At 41.5% G+C, this 25,945-nt stretch overlaps 3 protein-coding genes across 3 annotated transcripts; 2 read left to right on the top strand and 1 right to left on the bottom strand.

Annotated features, from left to right (window-relative positions):
* The first annotated feature begins 465 nt into the window (after positions 1–465).
* LOC112231223 (peroxiredoxin-4) lies at positions 466–8,879 on the top strand. The gene is made up of 7 exons (XM_024397854.1): positions 466–769; positions 5,696–5,813; positions 7,800–7,916; positions 8,014–8,136; positions 8,365–8,495; positions 8,621–8,655; positions 8,769–8,879. Exons 1-7 carry the CDS (start codon positions 556–558, stop codon positions 8,817–8,819), a joined length of 789 nt encoding a protein of 262 aa, XP_024253622.1. The 5' UTR covers positions 466–555; the 3' UTR covers positions 8,820–8,879.
* A 3,089-nt stretch (positions 8,880–11,968) lies between these two features.
* Positions 11,969–14,107, top strand: LOC112231222 (diamine acetyltransferase 1). Its single transcript, XM_024397853.2, has 6 exons — positions 11,969–12,234; positions 12,432–12,483; positions 12,588–12,671; positions 13,285–13,386; positions 13,642–13,682; positions 13,840–14,107. The coding sequence occupies exons 1-6, from the start codon at positions 12,169–12,171 to the stop codon at positions 14,011–14,013; spliced, it is 519 nt and encodes a 172-aa protein (XP_024253621.1). The 5' UTR covers positions 11,969–12,168; the 3' UTR covers positions 14,014–14,107.
* A 1,390-nt stretch (positions 14,108–15,497) lies between these two features.
* Positions 15,498–21,918, bottom strand: LOC112230652 (MICOS complex subunit MIC26-like). Its single transcript, XM_042311319.1, has 5 exons — positions 21,910–21,918; positions 20,648–20,749; positions 20,413–20,532; positions 17,159–17,191; positions 15,498–16,216 (listed from the first exon to the last, which is right to left on the bottom strand). The coding sequence occupies exons 1-5, from the start codon at positions 21,916–21,918 to the stop codon at positions 16,139–16,141; spliced, it is 342 nt and encodes a 113-aa protein (XP_042167253.1). The 3' UTR covers positions 15,498–16,138.
* Positions 21,919–25,945: the final 4,027 nt, after the last annotated feature.

Here is a 25,945-nt window from a genome sequence, read left to right as displayed (position 1 = left end):
AAACGATGTATAGACTGGTATATGATTTTTTTTTTTATACAGGGACCTAGTTTCTCTCTTTTCTTAATTTTTATTACTACTTGTTCTTTTTTTTCTTTTGTATTTGGCATTTGACTTTTGATTGATATTGTTATTCTACTGCATTGCTGAGGAGTTAACAAACAAGCGGTTCACTCTACCATGTGCACGTGACCAATAAACTTCGATTTGATTCTGCACATCCTTCACATCCCTGTTTAAGATGAAGTAACACAATATGAACTATATTGTGAGGACCCTTGAATGCAAAAATAAGAATGATCAAATAAACAAAATAGGAAATATGCGTTCATCACATTGTTTTCATATAGTTTGATATACCCAAATCGATCATTATCATTCACTAATAACCATTTCTGTTGACTTGAACAAGGAGGACGACCTCCTTTCAGGAGAAAGGGAAAGTACCTTGCGAAAAGGTTCTATCGATCGAGGCCAATTGCGCGTTCACGTGAAATAGTGCCCCTGCACTTTCCTAGAAGCTAGCTAGCTACGTGCTTTTAGCAAGACAGTGTAATGGACGTCATGCTTCATATGAAGATGTTAAAGGACATTTTAAGTGTGTTTTGCACAATTTGTTTGGTCACCAATTTTTCCACTGCAGCCCAAGACGGTTCTAATGGGAAAAAGGACCAAGAGTGTCACAACTACGCTGGAGGACACGTCTACCCTGGAGAGGCTTTCCGTGTGCCCGTCTCTGACCATTCCCTGCACCTCAGCAAGGCGAAAAGTGGGTATTGTCCCTGTACAGTTGTACTTAACAATCCCATTGACTCTAAAATTATTATTATTTTTTACTCAACGTTATATGCATATGGTACTTTTGTTTTTAGCTACGGCGCTAGCTAGCTTGACTGCAGGCAACTTAATTAGCTAACGTTAGCTGACTTGATTAGCTAGACACAGTGCCAATTATCTGCAAATTGTCCAGTTTTCCCTTGCCAAGTTCACCACTGACGTTAGCATAACATTTGTATGCGCGTTATTGTAATATTGCCAGCTTTTACTTGTAGATCAACATTCATAAGTAGTAGTTAGTACATTTGGACACGTCAAGCCAAAACGTTGCTCCAATTACTTTGTCGAGTACAGGAGTACCCGCGCAATAACAATTGCTGCGTACCACACAATCCCAATGGATGCATCTAAGGCAGTTATGTTAAGTGGGTTCCTCTTCGAGCTCACGCCTTCATCAGCATTCGTTAAGAGGCAGGTGAAATGTAAATTCTCAGTAGGTGGCCTCCATTCGCTTTCACATTTCCTGCGTTTTCCAAACAGAAGATGGCTAGGTGACAAGGAAGCCAATACCAGACTTCTGAGATGCAACCATCCAGAATACACTATATATATTTATATACTTAAACAACACAATGTAACTCCAAGTCAATTACACTTCTGTGAAATCAAACTGTCCACTTAGGAAGCAACACTGATTGACAATAAATTTCACATGCTGTTGTGCAAATGGAATAGACAACAGGTGGAAATGATAGGCAATTAGCAAGACACCCCCAATTAAGGAGTGGTTCTGCAGGTGGTGACCACAGACCACTTCTCAGTTCCTATGCTTCCTGGCTGATGTTTTGGTCACTTTTGAATGCTGGCGGTGCTTTCACTCTAGTGGTAGCATGAGACGGAGTCTACAACCCACAGAAGTGGCTCAGGTAGTGCAGCTCATCCAGGATGGAACATCAATGTGAGCTGTGGCAAGGTTTGCTGTGTCTGTCAGCGTAGTGTCCAGAGCATGGAGGCGCTACCAGGAGACAGGCCAGTACATCAGGAGACGTGGAGGAGGCTGTAAGAGGGCAACAACCCAGCAGCAGGACCACTACCTCCTCCTTTGTGCAAGGAGGAGCACTGCCAGAGCCCTGCAAAATGACCTCCAGCAGGTCACAAATGTGCATACGGTCAGAAACAGACTCCATGAGGGTGGTATGAGGGCCCGACGTCCACAGGTGGGGGTTGTGCTTACAGCCCAACACCGTGCAGGACGTTTGGCATTTGCCAGAGAACACCAAGATTGGCATATTCGCCATTGGCGTCCTGTGCTCTTCACAGATGAAAGCAGGTTCACACTGAGCACATGTGACAGACGTGACAGTCTGGAGACGCCGTGGAGAACGTTCTGCTGCCTGCAACATCCTCCAGCATGACCGGTTTGGCGGTGGATCAGTCATGGTGTGGGGTGGCATTTCTTTGGGGGGCAGCACAGCCCTCCATGTGCTCGCCAGAGGTAGCCTGACTGCCATTAGGTACCGAGATGAGATCCTCAGACCCCTTGTGAGACCATATGCTAGTGCGGTTGGCCCTGGGTTCCTCCTAATGCAAGACAATGCTGACCTCATGGGCTGGAGTGTGTCACTTCCTGCAAGAGGAAGGCCTATGGACCCCTGCCCGTTCCCCAGACCTGAATCCAATTGAGCACATCTGGGACATCATGTCTCGCTCCATCTACCAACGCTACGTTGCACCACAGACTGTCCAGGAGTTGGCGGATGCTTTAGTCCAGGTCTGGGAGGAGATCCCTCAGGAGACCATCCGACACCTCATCAGGAGCATGCCCAGGCGTTGTAGGGAGTTCATACAGGCACATGGAGGCCACACACACTACTGAGCCTTATTTTGACTTGTTTTAAGGACATTACATCAAAGTTGGATCAGCCTATAGTGTGGTTTTCCACTTTAATTTTGAGTGTGACTCCAAATCAGAAGAAATAAGTAATGTGTTACACTCTGAATAGGACCATTATCCCAACTGTTACACGAAAGAACTGCCCTTTGAGCTCATGCTAGGTAGCATAACCCACACCAGCCATTTTGGAATGGCAGTGTCAGCCTTCTTTGAAGTTTAACAGCGGTTGGTATCCAATAAATGTTGCATTACCACCACCAACTAGACTAGTGTATAACCCTTATACTTTGCTTGAAAAAAGGAAAATAAATCAACAAATGCCCAATCATCTAACCCTACACTCATTAAAAACCCACCACCCTACTCCACTCTAAACCTATCTAGTCCTACCTCAGGCCAACAGACTGAAAGGACGAGACACCACCACTCGACACAGCCTGTAACTCTTGTAACGTCAAATCTCGTACACCAAAATACTTCTCGTTTGGTGCGACGCGCCTGCTCCCTCAGACCAGTAGTGTCAGCCAATCGGCTCCTTTGTTATTCAACCTATGCCTTTCCATAATGGTATCTATGGCTACTGCTACCTAGCATCAGGACGGAAAAAAACTAGCAGTTGTTTAATCTTCGATGTGTAACAGTTGGGATAACGGAGTACAACGCAGTTCTTATCCCTGTATTGAGGTTTGTTTTCTGAGCCATATCTCGCGCTGGCTCTGCGTTGTCTTAATCTAAACAGGAATCCTGTCTGACCCCAGTGCAGCTATAATCAAGAGCGGGGTCGACATCTTATCTGGCTATTATGCACCCAATGATGTGATGCTCCCCATGGGATAGCCAAGTGTGCCACAAGCCTGGCCTGAGATATAGGCCTACCTGCACACTGCTCACCAACAATGAACAAATACTATTAGTTGTCCGCCACGCATAATATACTGAACAAAAATAGAAATACGACATGTAAAGTGTTGGTCCCATGTTTCATGAGCTGAAAGAAGATCCCAGAAATGTCTATATGCACAAAAGCTTATTTTGTGCACAAATGTGTTTATATCCCTGTTAGTATTTCTCCTTTGCCAAGATAATGCATCCACCTGACAGGTGTGGCATATCGAGAAGCTGATTAAACTGCATTATCATTACGTATGTAATGAAACCTAAGATGACCTGGGGTACTAATGTAAGAAATAACACGTAAAAAAACAAACTGCATAGTTTCCTAGGAACGCGAAGCGAGGCGGCCATCTCTGTCGACACCCCCCTATCCACATCGATGGAACAGTAGTGGAGAGGGTAGCAAGTTTCAAGTTCCTCGGCATACACATCACAGACAAACTGAATTGGTCCACTCACACAGACAGCATCGTGAAGAAGGCGCAGCAGCGCCTCTTCAACCTCAGGAGGCTGAAGAAATTCGGCTTGTCACCAAAAGCACTCACAAACTTCTACAGATGCACAATCGAGAGCATCCTGGCGGGCTGCATCACCGCCTGGTACGGCAACTGCTCCGCCCACAACCGTAAGGCTCTCCAGAGGGTAGTGAGGTCTGCACAACGCATCACCGGGGCAAACTACCTGCCCTCCAGGACACCTACACCACCCGATGTTACAGGAAGGCCATAAAGATCATCAAGGACAACAACCACCCGAGCCACTGCCTGTTCACCCCGCTATCATCCAGAAGGCGAGGTCAGTACAGGTGCATCAAAGCTGGGACCGAGAGACTGAAAAACAGCTTCTATCTCAAGGCCATCAGACTGTTAAACAGCCACCACTAACATTGAGTGGTTGCTGCCAACACACTGTCAATGACACTGACTCAACTCCAGCCACTTTAATAATGGGAATTGATGGGAAATGATGTCAAATATATCACTAGCCGCTTTAAACAATGCTACCTAATATAATGTTACATACCCTACATTATTCATCTCACATGCATACGTATATACTGTACTCTATATCATCTACTGCATCCTTATGTAATACATGTATCACTAGCCACTTTAACTATGCCACTTTGTTTACATACTCATCTCATATGTATATACTGTACTCGATACCATCTACTGTATCTTGCCTATACTGCTCTGTACCATCACTCATTCATATATCTTTATGTACATATTCTTTATCCCCTTACACTGTGTATAAGACAGTAGTTTTGAAATTGTTAGTTAGATTACTTGTTGGTTATTACTGCATTGTCGGAACTAGAAGCACAAGCATTTCGCTACACTCGCATTAACATCTGCTAACCATGTGTATGTGACAAATAAAATTTGATTTGATTTGACGTAGGTGCACCTTGTGCTTTGGACAATAAAAGGCAGCTCTAAAATGTGCAGTTTTCACACAACACAATACCACCGATGTCTCAAGTTTTGAGGGAGTGTGCAATGTGCATCCTGACTGCAGGAATTGCCACCAGAGCTGTTGCCAGAGATTTTTAATGTTAATTTCTCTCCATGAGCCACCTCCAACATGTTGTTTTAGAGAAATTGGCAGTTTGTCCAACTGGCCTCACAACTGCAGTCCACATGTAACCACAACAGCCCAGGACCTCCACATCCGGCTTCTTCACCTGCAGGATCATCTGAGACCAGCCACTTGGACAGCTGATAAAACTGAGGACTATTTCTGTCTGAGGAAAAACTCATTCTGATTGGCTGGGCCTGGCTCCAAAGTGGGTCGGCCTATGCCCTCCTGGCCCACCCATGGCTGCACCCCTGGCCAGTCATGTGGAATTCGTAGATTAGGACCTAAAGAATTTATTTCAATTGACTGATTTCAGTATGTGAACTGTAACTCAGTAAAATTGTTAATTGTTGCATGTTGAGTTTTATATTTTGTTCAGTATAAATGCAGTAATCTGCACAGCAGGATTTGTACCCTTCCTGTTACTTTTTCATTTTGAATCTGAAGACTTTTGATTTGTTTGTCCCTAAAAGGTGATCAGGAAATATCTTGCTTGCTCGTGCTTTGAACCATTATCAAATTATATATATTTTCTTATTTTTGCAGTTTCAAAGCCGGCACCTTATTTTGAGGGATCAGCTGTGATCGATGGAGAGTTTAAGGAGCTCAAGCTGTCTGACTACAAAGGGAAATACCTAGTCTTCTTCTTCTACCCCCTGGACTTGTGAGTACTATCTTTTATTGACCTTCATCCTAAAACAAATCTCTGTACTGTTGGTTGCAACTGTCAGAAAATGTGTTCATAGGCTAGTAACTTTCTGTTAGTGACTTTGTTACTCTATAACAGTGGTCGACATTCCAGGCATCCCTAGTCGATCACCAAACTTTTCAACGATAAAGGCGGGCACTTTTTTTATTTTTATTGTTTGTTGCGCTGTTGGCGGTAGGTGCACTTGATTCAGAAGCCCTGCGTACTGGATAAGCAGAGTGTTCCCATTTTTAACTATTTTCTTTTCTGTCTGAAAAGACTAACTCTGCCTACCCGGCGGACCGGGAGATCTTTGGCCACTCAATGTAGCCAATCGGATAGTTCAAATCACTGTGCCTGCAGAGCTTCCATGCCTCCGGCCATGGCAAAGTTTGAGACTAGCCTACGTAAGATGTAATAATTTTTTAAACCATGACCTCCGAGACTGTCAAACAATAAAGCAAAGAGCTGCTGTTTTTGAGTAAGTTCATGTTTACATTTTTTTAAATTACTTTTTACCCCCTTTTCTCCCCAATTTTGTGATATTCAATTGGTAGTTAGTCTTGTCCTAGTCCATATGGACTCGGGAGAGGCAAAGGTCAAGAGCCATGCGTCCTCCGAAACACGGCCCCGCCGAGCCGCGCGGCACCAATACCGTACAGCTGGCTACCGCAGTCAGCGTGGATGGGCCGGTACTGCCACAAGGAGTCGCTAGAGCGCGATGGGACAAGGGCATCCCAGCAGGCCAAATTCTCCCCTAACCCTGACGACGCTGGGCCAATTGTGTGCCGCCTCACAGGTCTCCCGGTCGTCGCTGGCTGCCCCACAGCCCGGAATCTAACCCAGATCTGTAGTGACGCCTCTAGCACTGATGCTGTGCCTTAGACCACTGTGCCACTTGGGAGGCCATGTTTACGTATTTGTTCAGCAGTGTCGACACTTTTGTAATTGTGTTTGAATAAAAATATAAAACATTTCTCTCTACTTCCACTCGTGTTGCAACTGCAATGAATGAGTAGCCAAGTTTATCAATAGCTCTGCATTTTTAAAATTATTATTAGCAGCTTGTCTATTTTACGATTGCGGAATATTTCAATTTCTCTAGTCATAGGAACAAAAGCGAGATCCGACTACAAAAAATTGTTTTGAAAGGTTATCCAACTCGTCATGATTTGACCTATTTTTTTACATTTTCTCCCGAGTTCCCTGTTGTCTTGAAAGCACAATCAGATGCATTTACCATCTGCCCAGTAAAATGAAAAAGCAAATTATTAAAATTTATGTTCCGCAGTACACCGCAAGTGCTACACTAATTTATCTATTTTGTTATCAAAGCTCGAATTTTGACATCTAATACTGTCTGAGAATGACAATATTGGCAGGCCAGGCATAAAGGTAATATGCTGTGTTAATGTTTAGGACTACTGCCCAAACCTCATTCCTACATTATCTTTTTTTACATGAACCTAATAAAAACAGTTAAGTCATGATTAGAAAATAAGCAACAATCTGAGCGGTAGGTCTCTGCTTTGTTTTTGACTGCAAAAGTTATCCTGACTGAGAAGGTTGGTGACCACTGCTCTAAAAGATCAAATAGAAATCTAAATAATCTGGGGTGTATTAATTACCTCTTGCAATGGAAACCGTTTACTAGTTCAAGAACCAAACGGAGCAAACGAAACAGGGAGGAACCTTCCTGTAGTTGTCCAATAGAAACTTTTGCAACAGAATTGGGTAATGAATACACCCCAGCTTTTAATCGTGAGTCTGGCCTATTTGTTTTAGTATTTTATCATAAAATATACACTGTAGTAACTGTTTATACACTTTTCTGAGTTCTTACCATGACATTTTCTATATTATAGAATCATTGACTGAATGAAAATGCAGTATGCTATGTCTAAAGTAATAATGCTGTTGGCTATGTATTATTCTGATGACCCTCACACTGTGTACCTGCAGCACATTTGTCTGCCCGACTGAGATTATTGCATTCAGTGATCGTGTGCACGAGTTCCATGCCATCAATGCTGAGGTTGTTGCCTGCTCTGTTGACTCACAATTCACCCATCTGGCATGGTAAGATTATAAGCATCCCACCCCTCTTCAGAATTGCTTGGAGTTTTTCAGAGCACTTCAGCTTTTTTCCCTTGACCCTCTGGTTTTATGTTAACAGGATCAACACACCTAGGAAGCAGGGTGGACTTGGGCCAATGAAAGTCCCTCTGCTGTCTGACCTCACACACCAGATTTCCAAGGACTATGGTGTCTTCCTGGAGGATGCAGGACACACACTCCGGTGCAGTTACACTCACACACGAAGTAGAAACTACTACAAAAGATGATGCCTAGTATTGGTTTGATACAACTGCTATAGCCAGAACATTTTTCCTCATTAACCTCCTTTTATAAATCGGTTCAGTGAAAAACGTTACAACAAAATACCTGTTAACTGTTTTAAGTTCATGAAGTCTAAATTCATGCAGTTTGAAACTGAAGCAATCATTGTTGTCATTCTCCCCCTCAGGGGCCTGTTCATCATCGATGACAAGGGAGTCCTGAGGCAGATTACCATGAATGACCTCCCGGTAGGGCGCTCTGTAGATGAGACCCTGCGGCTGGTCCAGGCCTTCCAGTACACTGACAAACATGGTGAAGGTATGGTTCAGTCTCATCACATAACACATTCTCAGATATTACAGCTAGATACTTAACTACCTGTGGTTGCTATGGATGGTCTTTGTTTACAGTTTGTGTGAAATAAATACTTTTTCTTTTTGCAGTGTGCCCAGCAGGATGGAAGCCAGGCAGTGACACGGTGAGTTTCATACTGTGTGTGTGTTTCCAAGTAAGTGCGTGCATGAGAGAAATATTATTTTCATAGACATTGCTTGAGACAACTGTACTAATGCAGTGTATTACTCTCCATAGATAATCCCAGACCCATCGGGCAAACTCAAGTACTTTGACAAGCTGAACTGACCCTCCCTTGCTCTCTAAACTCTTTGGTTGAAGCTCAGAATAAAAACAGAGTTTTGATAATCTGGTGTCTGTTTTGTTTTAGCAATGTACAGGCATATTTGACATAATTAAATCTCATCTAGTGATCTCTGAGTAAACTGGTTACCTTTGAGATGAGAAACAGGCCACGAACTACAACCAAATAATGCCTTTTGGAACTGAGTCACCCTCTCCTAATGGGAGACATTAGATGGCGCTGTTGATGATATTAGTGAAATGCATGTATTCAATGTTTCTCCTAGGATTTTTTTTCAGCAGGGTTGGCAAAGTTACTGTAGTAGGCGTGGCCATTTTTTCCTCTTTTTATTTTTTAAAGGCACTCTTTGCTGCAGACACAATGTTGCTGTTTTAAAACTAATTTCTTGCAATTCTACACATTTTGCCATGGTTTATGGCGTGTTCCTATGCTATAATGGTGCCCCAAGTCATGACATTTCGGGAATTTTAGATTCTCCCTGACTTTTTTATTTTGGTGATTGTTAGTTCTCAAAGATGAGAATTATTACATGACATACTTTACATACATACTTGATCTAGTTTTAGTCATATTTTTGGAGTCTAAATGAATATAGGGGAAATGCTGTTCTTCTATAATATGTTGAGTGTGCCAAATATGTCCCACTCCAATGGACTGGACACCAGATAACAGTTGGCTATAAACTAGTCGCTTGAGTATTGGGCATTCCTGGGGAGGGGTCCTATAACAAATAAATACTCTGGAATATGATGGACATGCACTCTGGAAATAATTTGAAATGTTTTAAATGTAAATTAAACTACAGTACATCCATAATATGTACCTCAAAGTGCACACACAATTCATTTACACAACATGTACAGTAGGTCTGCATGGTCACATGTCTCAATTAATGAAATGTCATCAGAATATCACATGCAGGACCAGTCAAAGAGAAACTGAACGTAAAGAGTTTCGTGGCAGTTTAAGGTCACAAGTTTATAGATCATGCCAGCATCTGCTTTCCTGGAGATTGTAGCACATCTGAGTCACTACTGTGAAGCTTTGCAGAGCAATGCCATGGACTGAGCCATAAACATTTTTTAAATACAGTCTCTTATCTAGTTTAAATTACTTGACTTTTATAACTAACTGACACTTCCAATAAATCCTGGGATTTCACATAACTCAGACAGACTGGCAGTACAATATTGCTGCCAAAAGGTTTGGCCAAGACTGCAGGCCTATTTGACAAGAATAGGTGTTTTTTTCTTAAGAATATTGGAGATTTTGTTGACATAAAGAAGAGATGAAGGGCCCTTAACCTCAGGCTTTAGGCCACTTAAACGTGAATCCCTATGTATTTACAATTAAGTTACAAAGGCGGGTACTGTGTAATTACAGTGTAGGCACACAGGGTTATGGTACTTACAACTGTGACATGTAATTAGTCTACATGTGCCTACCAATGTGTACAATAATTACTCTGTAGATGTGCCTACCATGTAACTACATTTGTTTTTATGTCCCTTGATTGACCATCCCTTCTCAGCCTTGTGATACATCATAAACACATGGACTATGTGTTTCTGATGGTACTGTGAAACAGATGTGTATGCATGTGGGACAGCTTCAAGGCATTGAGACCCTGTTTTTACAATGTGGGTGTCACACAAATACTGTACACCATGTGACAAGAGAAATGGGTTACATAACTTTGATGGTCATTTCATGCATTTATCACATTACCTTTTTATATAAAACATGACCCATTTACAATACTAGTAAAAGTGTGTGTGTGTGTCATTGTGCACTGATTTTAATAAAAACTTTTTTAAATGGACCCATTACACAAAGTCAAGTAGGTAGTCTAGGCAAATATGACTGAATTAGAGTTAACCCTAAACCTATTGTAGAGAGTCTTTACAGTGCATGGACAGATGTAGGCATACTGTACATGCATTGTCATCAAGAGATGAGCATTAAGCAGCCTGCAGAAGTCCTAAAATGGGGCGCGTTTGAGCGGGTCAATTTTGTCTAGTCCGATGGTCACCGCCTTTGAAAGTGTGTTGCATTTATGGGAATAAAAATTAACTTTACAAAAACCATGTGATCAAAGATCATGCAGATTTGATGAAATTGCCTTCAAGTCACTGCGAATGCTTCTCATCAACTGCAACATACAGACAACGGTCAGCTAATGCAGGGTTTCCCGAACTCGGTCCTGCCCCCCCCAAAAAAAAAATCTGTCCGTGTAAGATAAGCAGACCTAGTGGAGTTTTTTTTCTTCCTGTGGAGGTCAATGAGTGTCGAATTACACTAGGCCTATTTGATCCAATAGAGGTTTGCAATGTTTAGGCTGTTAACAAACGTACTGTTATGAGTGGATGTACGTGGCATTCCTGCAAATTTTAGAAAAACTACTTTAGTTGTGCCTGTTGTTCACAGTATGTCTGCCCTCTCATTTGCTAGAATGGTCCCATCTGATCTCGCCTGCCTTCCATCTTTTGAGGACTTGTATTTCCAATGTTGGAGCGGTCACTCAACTATCTTGTCAATATAATAGATACTCTTTGACGTGATTGAAACAGGAACCAACTTTGCTGTGATTCTAAAAGCTACAGGGGATACCTCTCTGAAACAATTGCACGCGCGTCATGTTTTCAATTTGAGTGTGTATGATGTGGGGGTATAGAAAAGTATATTTCGACATTTTGTAAAGAAAACGGATTGTTTATAAATGTTTGTTGACACTGCCATGTTGATCTGAGCCTTGCTGTTAGAAAACCACTAACGTTGGTGTTCGTCTGTCGCAGGTGCACTTTTCTGAGTTTAACGCGGCATTGCTGAACGCACCACACCCAATGGACGGCAGAAACCCTATGACGTTGGTTAGGCTATTTCTCCGTTTAGTCTGATTGACATTAGATAGCACAGACACAGATTCTAAATGCAATTTCTCCTAAAAATTTATGAAAACAACATTTGAGCTTTTTTGTCTTCATTTAAGGTTAGAGTTGGGCACTAAGTTCGCAGTGGAGTCAAGGTTAGGTTTAAAATCACATTTTAAGAATATTAATTTTAGAAATACTTTGTGGTTGGGGGAACTAGTGACGACCGTTTAGTCATCCGGATGTGATTGTGACATGCTTACGAAGTGCGTATAAAAAGGGGTAAAGCGCTCTAGAAAGGTATTGCGCTGCCTGCGACCTAGGCGAATGTAATTCCGCACGAGCTGGAATCCTAACCTTACTGCGGGGGGTGAACTCCTGAGAAGCGGATGAAGAAACAGGTTTTGCTTCTTTTTACATTCCGAGGACTTGTAAGAAAAGGAAAAAAGAGTAAAAGAAGAAAATGTCGAACTTTATATTACGGAAAGCTGAGCCCAAGGACGTGTCAGACATATTGCGACTCATAAAGGTAGGAGGTTCCATTCCCTGTGTTTAAGGATTTGTGTAGAAATGTATCTAGTCTTTCTCAAATCCCTGTTATAAAAGTTTGATTTTCTTGTTCATTAAAAAAGCCTAGCCATATTTCTCAATGTTATTGTGACATTTGACTAACAATTATTTCATTAACTATAAGGATTGTTTTTTTTTCATGCCCTATATTTCCAGGAACTTGCTAAATTTGAAGAAATGGAGGAGCAGGTCATCTTGACAGAGAAAGGTAGTCTACTCTTAGGCCCGTGTTTGTTTGGCCTATTGTGACCATATGAAATGTTTCCCCAAACAAATCCCAAGTCTCTTCATAAATGTCCTCATTTACTTTAGAACTACTCGAGGACGGCTTTGGGGATCATCCGTTCTACCATTGCGTCGTCGCGGAAGTCCCTGAGGCTCATCAGAGCTCAGATGGTAAAATATGTTGTAATTTTGTTTCCACGTTCTCGCTCACACCACATCTTTCAATGACCGTTTGTAAGGAAATAGTGCAACGGTTAAATCATTCAAGGGAAAATACACTCAAACTCCATTTTTTTATTTTATTTTTTACATTAGTCCAATGTTTATAGTCCCAACAAGTTTTACATATGTCAACAGGCAAGTTTTCAAGATATTGGACATTCAAGAAGCAAAGTAGCACCTGCCATCATTGGGATGAGACAATATGTGTTTGAGTGGTGTTTCCCTTTTTAAATTCAAAACTTGAAATGTGCAGTGTTGGTGTGCTTAACTCAGTCCAGTTTCAACTTGGACAACCTTGCAGAGCATGATTCAGCTCGAGGACCAACCTGACCAAGCATGGACTCCGATATTAATCATGATGTGGTTTGGAATGTGAACTTATAAATTCTCCACCTCCTAGTTATATCATAATTAGGCCCCATAGATTTTCCTGACTGACCAAGACCAATCTCCATTATCATACACAATAAGCCCAGTGGGGTTTACCATCAAGTCCTAGTAGTATAATAGTTTTACACGTACTTCCTTGCCGGTTTTGATGTGGATGTTTTCACTGTTTTAGGATACACTGTCATTGGGTTTGCCATGTACTACTTCACCTATGACCCCTGGATTGGAAAGCTGCTCTACCTAGAGGACTTCTATGTGATGAAAGAGTTCAGGGGTGAGTGTCTACCCTGAGTCTTGTCATAAATATTTTTTATTTCACCAGGTAAGCTAGTTGAGAACAACTTCTCATTTGCAACTGCGACCTGGCCAAGATAAAGCATAGCAGTTCGACACATGTAATGAATAAAACAGTCAATAATACCATAGATATGATGTGTTATTTACATTGAAGGCAAGGCAACTGAATCACTGTCCATGGATCCAGAGCTTAAAAATCAATCTAACCTTTGATCCTGTTTTTTTTTCTCAGGTTATGGTATTGGGTCAGATATCCTGAAGCTTCTGAGTGGGGTAAGTCTACTTTTTTGCAATCAATTCACCGGAAGGACATTTTCTTTTCCAAAACATGAAAAAGTTGAGCCTATACATCATAAGTCCAGCCTATGGAACAATCTCAAGCTATTTGATGACCCTGTCCCGTCTAACTTTATTGTCCTCCCTTCAACAGACAGCAGTTAAGACTCGCTGCAGTAGCATGCACTTCATTGTAGCAGAGTGGAACAAGCCGTCCATAGAGTTCTACAAGCGCCGTGGAGCCTTAGACCTGTCTGATGAGGAGGGCTGGCGACTCTATGCGATTGAGAAGGATGACCTGGTCAAGATTTCTACCAAGACTCGCTAAATTCAATACTGATGGCAAAGCCTTCCCCCTTTGACTCCATTGGCAATGTTTTTAATTGTTTTTTAAAAAGTGTATCATTAAATACAAAACCTTATTTGTTCAAGTTCTAAATGCAGGACTGGTTATATCTGGGGGGTTTATAACTAAAGTCAGCAAGTTTAATTTACTTGTATCTGACTGGTTGTGAGTGACCTACCTTCATCAAGGAGAAAGGAAATGGGGATACCTAGTCAACTGATGTCTTAAACATTTAACCCCACCCCAGAACTATGCTGACATCAACTCGTCATGTGATTGTGTACTGGCACATAGAGGAATCGGCATGTTGCTTTCGAAACTCCTAACGTTTTTCTACCAATGATAACATCTGGCTCAGAAGTGGGGGCTTGTTTATGGAAGGACAGGACTCTTAAATATCTTGTCAAACAAGTTTATTTTTATTTTTTTCCCTCATTTGTCCTCACATGCCTAGAGTGCCATTACAGTTTTTTTTTTGTGGCAATGAGTTTACTGTAAAGCAATGTTAATAGATACAATACATTTTCAGGTCAACATAGATACAGTACATTTAAATCACAAAATTGAACATTATACATCAATTTTATAACCTAAGTGACTGGTCCTGGGTAAATGCCAGAGAAATACTGGGATATTGCAGGTTTGGGGAGTGGGCATAACATGTACAGTAGCATACAGGGCGCTGGACCTGTTATACCTGGGAATACTGCTAATCTTGTTTTGTCAATGATCCGATCATACCTTATCTGAAAAAAGAAGTCATTAAGCTGCAATTTGTTAGCATAAGCACCTGCTATGTAAAGTACACTGATTTTGTTATGAGTTGACAAGTGATTGGGGTGTTCTATTCATCTGCAGGCTAATTGACCACCAGGTCAATGAAGGTGCTGGAAGACTGGTATTGTGCAGAAATGTTCAGGTTTGTTGTAGCTGCTGTGATCAGGGTTTGGACTCTGCAGATGGGCTCTTTTCCTCTTTGTTTTTCATAAGCTGTGAAAGTAACTATGGCAGCATGTGAAAATTCAGACTTGATAACCCATTACACATTTTTGTAACCTTTTATATAACTAGGCAAGTCCACTTGAAACAAATTCTTATTTACAATGACGGCCAAACCCTCGAACCCGGAAGAAGCTGGGCCAATTGTGGGACTCCCGATCGCAGCCGATTGTGATACAGCCCGGTATTGAACCAGGGTCTGTAGTGATGCCTCTAGCACTGCGATGCTGTGACTGCTGCACCACTTGGGAGCCCACAAATAATCTGTATTAGTTTTGGACCTGACAGGATGAGCTCACCTTCCCCTCTACTGGTGTGGTGGCGGACTTAAAATGTCTATGATAGTGTAGCCCTGCAGGGTGAAATCGTACAACGAGTGTTCTGTGGGAAGGAAAAATAGGCTTAAACACAACAGTATACTGTACATTGAGAACTGAATATCACATGATTACCCTACATGTCTTGGCATGGAACAATATTAATTTTCTCCCACACGTGCAAGTACAAATAAAAACAACACACGACATACGATATATTGACACGCTCACTCACCTTGGCGATTGATGCGGCCGCTTGGGGGTAGTACATAGTGTCCCGCAGCCATCAGCCCTGTAGGGTAGATGAGCTTCTTCACCCTGGAGCCTAGGAGACACACGAGTGGGGACCACAGACTATTTTTATTCAAGAAGATAGATTAGAAGCAAGAAAGGGAAAACCGGATAGGGCAACAGGAAGCAGTAGTAGGCCTGATATTTGATATGGTCTGGAGGCAACAGCTCTACCGCTAGACCAGACTCTAGCTCAGAGACTCACTGATACAGAGTGTTTGCTTAAACACAGAGACAAAGTTGATAAACCCAAACACACAATGGAGATAAAAAACAGGGTACTCGTCATTCAAATTCAAAACTAATACCTCTTGGAAGAAAGAGTCCAATGATACCAGCAAATCCAATGACCGCAACCCAATCCAAAGTAACTATTAAACAGTCAGGTGTGCATACATTTACGTCTTGAGTGGCCCCAGTGGGAATTGAACCCACGCATTACAAGCCCCATGCTTTAACAACTGAGCCACACAGGATCACAGTAATGAGTAATGTGTGTATCACAGGGCGTGTGTTTTCTTACCACTTCCTAATTGGATGGCACTTTCAACCTTGGGCTTCACTTTTACAATGGCACCCTGAACCCTACAGGAGAGAACAGTACAGTGAACATGTAACATATATCTGCTAATATCACCCAATGTCTGCACCTTGAGAGCCATTCAAGAATGGATAAATTATTATTTTTAATTGTTAAATAATAAGTTCACATTTAATAATATGATAATACGATATTTCATAGTAAATATGCTCTTGCCGAATAGTCTTCAATTTAAGGTTACTGAGCACACTGCACCTGTGATGCTTTTCATTGTTTGTACTGGTAGTATAACTAGTGGTAGGACTGCCATGCCCCCAGAAACCTCATCCAGTTCTGTGGGCCTTAAGCACTGGCCATTCTGTTATCCAGTAGAGTGCTCGAGTTGAACATCAAACAACAGCACTTTGTGTACCCTTGACCCATTGTAAAGACATTCTGCACTGTACAAGAACAACTACCAATAAAGTTCCAACCAAGTCGCTGTACTGACAAACATGTGCTGTATGTTAATGAGCTGCTTATCTCTGGACTGAAAGAGTCAATGGGGAAGAGGTCAGGAGGGCAACTAAGAAACAGTGAACACAGTGACAAACACAGATGTCGAGTTCCCCTACTCAGACGTTGCATGCATCAACCAATGGTTGAGTGTGTCATCGACTCACAGATTGCTAAAACATATGATGTGGTTAGCTGATACAAAAAAAGGACCTATCCAGGCATTGTAAGGTCTGGCATGTGTCAGCAGTACCTGTACATTTTTACATTCTTTATAGAGTACTTTACCAGTCTCTTAGAATTAACTAATCAGCTTAATCTTTATCCCCCTCTTTGAGTTTATGATGATTGTGTGTGTGTGTGTGTGTGTGTGTGTGTGTTGTGTGTGTGTGTGTGTGTGTGTGTGTGTGTGTGTGTGTGTGTGTGTGTGTGTGTGTGTGTGTGTGTGTACACAAGTGTATGTGTTCGTGGCTATGGGGAGTACCTGAACCTTTTCCACTGTCAAATGGCTTGTTTGCTAAAAGGGTAGCAGATCGTTGGTGTGATCACATGGGCAGAAGCAGAGCAGCACAATCACAACTAACACTTCACAGCAGACAGACAAAATCATTCCAACACGCAGCATGAATTCACAGTAAAGGTCTACTGATTCATGTGAAATGCGCAGTACAGATTTACTGCCGCCGTGATATGCAGCTTTTCAGGGAAGTTAGGAACAAATATACACAGGCAGTTAGGAAAGCTAAGGCTAGCAGAAATGTGCATCCTGTAGCACAAACTCAAAAAAGTTCTGGGACACTGAAGTCCATGGAGAATAAGAGCACCTCCTCCCAGCTGCCCACTGCACTAAGGCTAGGAAACACTTTCAGAGCTGGTCATGGGTGCACCTCAGCCACGCTCAAGGTACTAAACGATATCATAACCGCAACTGATAAGAGACATTACTGTGCAGCCGTATTCATCGACCTGGCTAAGGCTTTCGACTCTGTCAATCACAACATTCTTATTGGCAGACTCAACAGCCTTGGTTTCTCAAATGACTGCCTCGACTGGTTCACCAACTACTTCCCTGATAGAGTTCACTGTGTCAAATCGGAGGGCCTGTTGTCCTGACCTCTGGCAGTCTCTATGGGGGTGCCACAGGGTTCAATTCTCGGGCTGACTCTCTTCTCTGTATACATCAATGATGTCGCTCTCGCTGCTGGTGATTATTTGATCCACCTCTATGCAGACGACACCATTCTGTATACAGTGGGGCAAAAAAGTATTTAGTCAGCCACCAATTGTGCAAGTTCTCACACTTAAAAAGATGAGAGAGGCCTGTAATTTTCATCATAGGTACACTTCAACTATGACAGACAAAATTAGAAAAAAATTCCAGAAATTCACATTGTAGGATTTTTAATGAATTTATTTGCAAATTATGGTGGAAAATAAGTATTTGGTCACCTACAAACAAGCAAGATTTCTGGCTCTCACAGACCTGTAACTTCTTCTTTAAGAGGCTCCTCTGTCCTCCACTCGTTACCTGTATTAATGGCACCTGTTTGAACTTGTTATCAGTATAAAAGACACCTGTCCACAACCTCAAACAGTCACACTCCAAACTCCACTATGGCCAAGACCAAAGAGCTGTCAAAGGACACCAGAAACAAAATGTAGACCTGCACCAGGCTGGGAAGACTGAATCTGCAATAGGTAAGCAGCTTGGTTTGAAGAAATCAACAGTGGGAGCAATTATTAGGAAATGGAAGACATACAAGACCACTGATAATCTCCCTTGATCTGGGGCTCCACGCAAGATCTCCCTCCGTGGAGTCAAAATGATCACAAGAACGGTGAGCAAAAATCCCAGAACCACACGGGGGGACCTAGTGAATGACCTACAGAGAGCTGAATGACCTACAGAGAGCTGGGACCAAAGTAACAAAGCCTACCATCAGTAACACACCTCCTTCCACAGCCATTGAAGATGAAACGCCAGGGACTCAAATCCTGCAGTGCCAGACGTGTCCCCCTGCTTAAGCCAGTACATGTCCAGGCCCGTCTGAAGTTTGCTAAAGAGCATTTGGATGATCCAGAACAAGATTGGGAGAATGTCATATGGTCAGAAGAAACCAAAATAGAACTTTTTGGTAAAAACTCAACTCATCGTGTTTGGAGGACAAAGAATGCTGAGTTGCATCCAAAGAACACCATACCTACTGTGAAGCATGGGGGCTGGAAACATAAAACTGACCATCCTACCGATCCTCGACTTTGGTGATGTCATTTACAAAATAGCCTCCAACACTCTTCTCAACAAATTGGATGCAGTCTATCACAGTGTCATCCATTTTATCACCAAAGCCCCATATATTACGCACCACTGCAACCTGTATGCTCTCGTTGGCTGTTCCTCGCTTCATACTCGACGCCAAACTCACTGGCTCCAGGTCATCTACAAGTCTCTGCTAGGTCAAGCCCCGCCTTATCTCAGCTCACTGGTCACCATAGCAGCACCCACCCGTAGCATGCGCTCCAGCAGGTATATCTCACTGGTCACCCCCAAAGCCAATTCTTCCTTTGGCCGCCTTTCCTTCCAGTTGTCTGCTGCCAATGACTTGAACAAACTGCAAAAATCACTAAAGCTGGAGACTCTTACCTCCCTCACTAGCATTAAGCACCAGCTGTCAGAGCAGCTCACAGATCACTGCACCTGTACATAGCCCATCTGTAAATAGCCCATCCAATCTACCTTATCCCCATACTGTATTTATTTATCTTGCTCCTTTGCACCCCAGTATCTCTACTTGCACATTCATCTTCTGCACATTCTACCATTCCAGTGTTTAATTGCTATGTTTTAATTACTTTGCTATTTATTGCCTTACCTCCCTTATCCTACCTCATTTGCAGATGCTGTATATAGATGTTTCTACTGTATTATTGATTGTATGTTTGTTTATTCCATGTGTAACTCTGTGTCATTGTATGTGTCGAACTGCTTTGCTTTATCTTGGCCAGGTCGCAGTTGCAAATGAGAACTTGTTCTCAACTTGCCTTCCTGGTTAAATAAAGGTGAAATAAAAAATAAATAAAAAATAAACTGACCATGGTGAAACACAATGTACAGTATTTCTAGACCAGTGGTTCTTAAACTTTTTCAGCTCGAGACCCAAATTAGAAATGTACTGTGCTCCCAAGACCCCAAATTTTCCTCTAACGACCCAAATTAAGAACAAATAGTGTGTTATTATAGATGTATAACTAAGAGTGTGTTATTATAGATGTATAACTCACGACCCACATTTCATATGCCTCGGGCCCACATTGGGTCCCGACCCATAGTTTAAGAAACCCTGGTGTAGACACATAGGAATACCAGTAAATATTAATGGGTCTCTGGGAAAATAATTACTGTGGATACTCAATACGCAAAGAGAAATTTAGATGAATGACAATAGTGAGACCTACTGCAGTTAATATTTACCGGTCACAACTAATCATAGTAAATCTTTGGAGGTCACAGGAAAAAGGGTGCATTGTAAAATATGTAAAAGCAGCTGGGATGATAATGTAAAGCATGGCAAAAACATTTCAGTGCCCATGTGAAGTTATTTTGGGTCCATGCAGTGAGACTGGGCTATCAGACATTATGAATTTTCTGTCTTTATTTTCTGAGAGGAGACTGTTCCTAACAAAGGAAATAATGACTGTCACCAAGTAGCTCACTGGTGAGTAGGGTTATCAATGTACCTGACACCAAGTAACATATGGCTCTGCCAGTTTCCTTAGAGTGGTAACACCTGGCTCCAAGTGCCCTATATCTGGCTCCACATAGTGGAACTTCTGCTGCGGTGTAGTGTAGAGGGAGAGCTGTAACAAACAACATTTTACATGGGTCAGTTACCTCATGCCAATGTTGGCTTGCCTCAGACAGGAAGTATGCTGACAGACTTCAGAAAGTGTGATTCTGTGCACAATGCAGTACCTCATTTGTATTTGAGGTGACATTGGGCTTGTCCTCGGTGGCAGCAAACACAGTACCTGACATCAGGCTGAGAGTTACAGGCACAGCAGCCACCCCTGCTACCTGAGGTGACACAGAACAACTGGGACATCAACAGTTTGGTCTACACTCTCTCAGTCACACAGAGAAATGATAGGTCTCAAGGCTGTTATTCACGTTTTGCAGTTGAGAGCATATCCACTCTACAGCATAGCAGCATAAGCAAACACACGTCACATTTTGGAACAAATAAACATTTACACAACACACTAAATTTCACAAAGTTTTGATCTCTTTCTGAAAAACATAATAACAAAAATATGTATTGGAAGCTCTTCAGGTTTTTTTCCGTTTTTTGACTGAGTCAATAATTTACATGAATTTAGCTTGACATACTGTTCAGTGGATTATAGACTTGACTCGTGCTTGTTTGCAAAGGTCAAACACATGAACACACAGACACACATTTTTGATCATGTGAATATTGCTTTCATTAATATTAAGTATTAAAAACAATTGAATACTGAATAAATACTTTCCAAATATTTGGCTAAAATGTTACATTTAGTAGCTGAGACATACTATTGGAGGGCTCAATGGAGCCATCCCAATGTTGAACGTTTCACAGGCCCAACAGTCCATTCAGACCTGCAAACACCCTAGGAGTAGACGCTAGAAGTTAAAAAATTGAGAATTGAGGCCTTTAAGATTTACAAAAAAACTATGTTGCCATCTAGTGTCAAATAAGTGTATTGTTAATCCCATTAAGTGGGGACTTGATAGCTACACACATTTACCGGTTATCAAGTGTCTGTCCAGTTCATGAATTTCTTGCAGTCACATCATAGCCTAAAGCATTTCCACACTGTAGCAACAAGATGACAAAATGGTAAACTATTGGCTACTTTACAGCGCCATAATGAGTTAACGTTGTTCAGTTGGTTATTAATGTACCCGACATACTGCATTTTTAAATGTATTTTTTATTACAGGTTTTATACTACATTATGCATTTATTGCAAAGCAATGCCCTTGACAGTCTGGTGTCTGGCTCGCTGTCCTTAAAAGCCTCTGGTGCGTCACCGGGAGTTCGAGTCCCCTAAATATTTTTTTATGAAACAGATCGCTATTCAATTCAAAGAATAAATGTAAAAACACGACAATAAATCTATGTGGACTGAAGACGACATACATTAATGCAAGTGATTTAGTTGTTACTTAGTAAATAAAGTTTATATTCTCACCTTGTACATGATCCTTTTTGCGGTGCCAAACTTCAAGTACCTAACCGCGTATGAGAGGGGACATGCTGCTTCTCTGGCTGCATTCCAATCCGTTCTTGTTACCTTCTTTCAATTCTGGTTCATCTACTATAGGCAGGTGCTCTCATAATAAAACCAATGAATAACCTGATAATTACTTGATAGTAACTTGTTATTTAACAAATAGCAGAATGCAAATGTCGACAATCAGTTTACTGTAAAGTTTTTGTGGTCTTTTTTCAGTGCTCATTAGCTCAGGAAAGGTGGATTTGACATTGGCTCGTGAAGTCAGTATTCTAATCATCCTTTAGCAACTCTTCTCAAAAAAGTCAGTAGCCAAACAACATTGCAGGAGTGGATAAGGAAATATGGGTAAGGGTCCATATATTAATTATACAAGACGAGGCACACACACTACATGACCAAAAATATGTGTAAACCTGCTCGTCGAACATCTCGTTCCAAAATCATGGGAATTAATATGGAGTTGGTCCCCCCTTTGATGCTACAACAGCCTCCAATCTTCTGGGAAGTCTTTCCACTAGATATTGCTGCTGGGACTTGCATCCATTCAGCCACAAAAGCATTAGTGAGGTCGGGCACTGACATTGTGTATTTAGGCCTGGCTCGCAGTCGGCGTTCCAATTCATCCCAAAGGTGTTCGATGGGGTAGAGGTCAGGGCTCTGTGCAGGCCAGTACAGGAAAGGGACTTCCCCGAACTGTTGCCACAAAGTTGGAAGCACAGAAACGTCTAGAATGTCATTGTATGCTGTTGCCTTAAGATTTACCTTCACTGAAACAAAGGGGCCTAGCCCGAACCATGAAATACAGCCCTAGACCATTATTCATCCTTCACCAAACTTTACAGTTGGCACTGTGCATTCGAGCAGGTAGCGCCAATAGTGTCCAAAGCTGTCACCAAGGCAAAGGCAACTTTGAAGAATCTCAAATATAAAATATATTTTGACTTGTTTAACACTTTTTTGATTACTGCATTTTTCCCCATGTGTTATTTCAAATCAAATCAAATTGTATTTGTCACATACACATGGTTAGCAGATGTCAATGCAAGTGTAGCAAAATGCTTGTGCTTCTAGTTCCGACAATGCAGTAATAACCAACGAGTAATCTAACCTAACAATTCCACAACTACTACCTTATACACACAAGTGTAAAGGGATAAAGAATATGTACATAAAGATATATGAATGAGTGATGGTACAGAACGGCATAGGCAAGATGCAGTAGATGGTATAGAGCACAGTATATACATATGAGATGAGTAATGTAGGGTATGTAAACAAAGTGGCATAGTTTAAAGTGGCTAGTGATACATGTATTACATAAAGATGCAGTAGATGATATAGAGTACAGTATATACATATACATATGAGATGAGTAATGTAGGGTATGTAAACATTATATTAAGTAGCATTGTTTAAAGTGGCTAGTGATATATTTTACATCAATTTCCATCAATTCCCATTATTAAAGTGGTTGGAGTTGAGTCAGTGTGTTGGCAGCAGCCCCTCAATGTTAGTGGTGGCTGTTTAACAGTCTGATGGCCTTGAGATAGAAGCTGTTTTTCAGTCACAGGATTGTGTCTAGGCACAGATCTGGGGAAGGGGACCAACAAATGTCTGCAGCACTGTTTTTTTATTTATTATTATTATTATTACATATCTACCGATCGGTGCCCTTCTTTGCGAAGCACTTAAAAACCTCCCTGGTTTTTGTGGTTGAATCTGTGCTTGAAATTCACTACTCGATTGAGGGACCTTACTGATAATTGTATATGTTTGGTATAGAGATGGGGTAGTCATTCAAAAATCACATTAACCACTTTTATTGAACACAGAATGAGTCCATGCAACTTATTGTGATTTTGTTAAGCACATTTTTACTCTTGAACTCATTTAAACTAGCCATAACAAAGAGGTTGAATACTTATTAACTCAAGACATTTCAGCTTTTCATTTTTTATTAATTTGTAGAAAATTCAACAACAAAAAATCCACTTTGATATGTGGTATTGTGTGTAGATCAGTGACACAAAATCTCAATTTAATATATTTTAAATTCAGGCTGTAAAACAACATCTGGAAAAAGTAAAGGGTGTGAAAACCTTCTGAAGGCACTGTATATACTGTATACTGAACAAAAATATAAACGGAACATGTAAAGTGTTGGTCCCATGTTTCATGAGCTGAAATATAAGATCCCAGAAATGTTCCATAAGCACAATTTATCTCGAATTTTGACCACAAATTTGTTTACAACCCTGTTAGTAAGAATTTATCCTTTGCCAAGATAATCCGTTCACCTGACAGGTGTGGCATATAAAGAAGCTGATTGAATAGCATGAGCATTACACAGGTGCACCTTGTGCATGGACTATGAAAAGCCACTCTAAAATGTGCAGTTTTTCACACAACACAATACCACAGATGTCTCAAGTTTTGAGGGAGCATGCAATGGGCTTCCTGACTGCAGGAATGTCCACCAGAGCTGTTGCCAGATAATTGAATGTAAATTTCTCTACCATATGCCGCATCCATTTTAGAGAATTGGCAGTACGTCCAACTGGCCTCACAACCACAGACCATGTGTAACCACGCCAGCCCAGGACCTCCAAATCCGGCTTCTTCAACTGCAGGATCATCTGAGGGGGTGCTGAGGAATATTTATGTCAGTAATAAAGCCCCTTTGTGGTTAAAAACTCATTCAGATTGGCTGGGCCTGGCTCCCCAGTCATGTGAAATCCATAGATTAGCGTCTAATGAATATATTTCAATTGATTGATTTTCTTACATGAACTGTAACTCAGTAAAATCTTTGAAATTGTTTCATGTTGCATTTACAGTGCCTTGCGAAAGTATTCGGCCCCCTTGAACTTTGCGACCTTTTGCCACATTTCAGGCTTCAAACATAAAGATATAAAACTGTATTTTTTTTGTGAAGAATCAACAACAAGTGGGACACAATCATGAAGTGGAACGACATTTATTGGATATTTCAAACTTTTTTAACAAATCAAAAACTGAAAAATTGGGCGTGCAAAATTATTCAGCCCCTTTACTTTCAGTGCAGCAAACTCTCTCCAGAAGTTCAGTGAGGATCTCTGAATGATCCAATGTTGACCTAAATGACTAATGATGATAAATACAATCCACCTGTGTGTAATCAAGTCTCCGTATAAATGCACCTGCACTGTGATAGTCTCAGAGGTCCGTTAAAAGCGCAGAAAGCATCATGAAGAACAAGGAACACACCAGGCAGGTCCGAGATACTGTTGTGAAGAAGTTTAAAGCCGGATTTGGATACAAAAAGATTTCCCAAGCTTTAAACATCCCAAGGAGCACTGTGCAAGCGATAATATTGAAATGGAAGGAGTATCAGACCACTGCAAATCTACCAAGACCTGGCCGTCCCTCTAAACTTTCAGCTCATACAAGGAGAAGACTGATCAGAGATGCAGCCAAGAGGCCCATGATCACTCTGGATGAACTGCAGAGATCTACAGCTGAGGTGGGAGACTCTGTCCATAGGACAACAATCAGTCGTATATTGCACAAATCTGGCCTTTATGGAAGAGTGGCAAGAAGAAAGCCATTTCTTAAAGATATCCATAAAAAGTGTCGTTAAAGTTTGCCACAAGCCACCTGGGAGACACACCAAACATGTGGAAGAAGGTGCTCTGGTCAAATGAAACCAAAATTGAACTTTTTGGCAACAATGCAAAACGTTATGTTTGGCGTAAAAGCAACACAGCTCATCACCCCGAACACACAATCCCCACTGTCAAACATGGTGGTGGCAGCATCATGGTTTGGGCCTGCTTTTCTTCAGCAGGGACAGGGAAGATGGTTAAAATTGATGGGAAGATGGATGGAGCCAAATACAGGACCATTCTGGAAGAAAACCTGATGGAGTCTGCAAAAGACCTGAGACTGGGATGGAGATTTGTCTTCCAACAAGACAATGATCCAAAACATAAAGCAAAATCTACAATGGAAT

The sequence above is a fragment of the Oncorhynchus tshawytscha genome, linkage group LG33 (assembly GCF_018296145.1).
Source record: "Oncorhynchus tshawytscha isolate Ot180627B linkage group LG33, Otsh_v2.0, whole genome shotgun sequence".
Taxonomy (NCBI): Eukaryota; Metazoa; Chordata; class Actinopteri; order Salmoniformes; family Salmonidae; genus Oncorhynchus; species Oncorhynchus tshawytscha.
The sequence above is the reverse complement of the archived record's forward strand: the minus strand, read 5'-3'. Positions and strand labels throughout refer to the sequence as shown.

Coding starts and splice junctions, on each gene's coding strand:
- LOC112231223 (XM_024397854.1), top strand. CDS start 556: ATGGACGTCATGCTTCATATGAAGATGTTAAAGGACATTTTAAGTGTG. Junction 7,917..8,013: donor CAATTCACCCATCTGGCATG/GTAAGATTATAA, acceptor TTATGTTAACAG/GATCAACACACCTAGGAAGC. Junction 8,656..8,768: donor GGAAGCCAGGCAGTGACACG/GTGAGTTTCATA, acceptor TACTCTCCATAG/ATAATCCCAGACCCATCGGG.
- LOC112231222 (XM_024397853.2), top strand. CDS start 12,169: ATGTCGAACTTTATATTACGGAAAGCTGAGCCCAAGGACGTGTCAGAC. Junction 12,235..12,431: donor ACATATTGCGACTCATAAAG/GTAGGAGGTTCC, acceptor CTATATTTCCAG/GAACTTGCTAAATTTGAAGA. Junction 13,387..13,641: donor TGTGATGAAAGAGTTCAGGG/GTGAGTGTCTAC, acceptor TTTTTTTCTCAG/GTTATGGTATTGGGTCAGAT.
- LOC112230652 (XM_042311319.1), bottom strand. Junction 20,533..20,647: donor TCACCTCAAATACAAATGAG/GTACTGCATTGT, acceptor TGTTTGTTACAG/CTCTCCCTCTACACTACACC. Junction 17,192..20,412: donor CATATGTTACTTGGTGTCAG/GTACATTGATAA, acceptor CTACCCTTTTAG/CAAACAAGCCATTTGACAGT.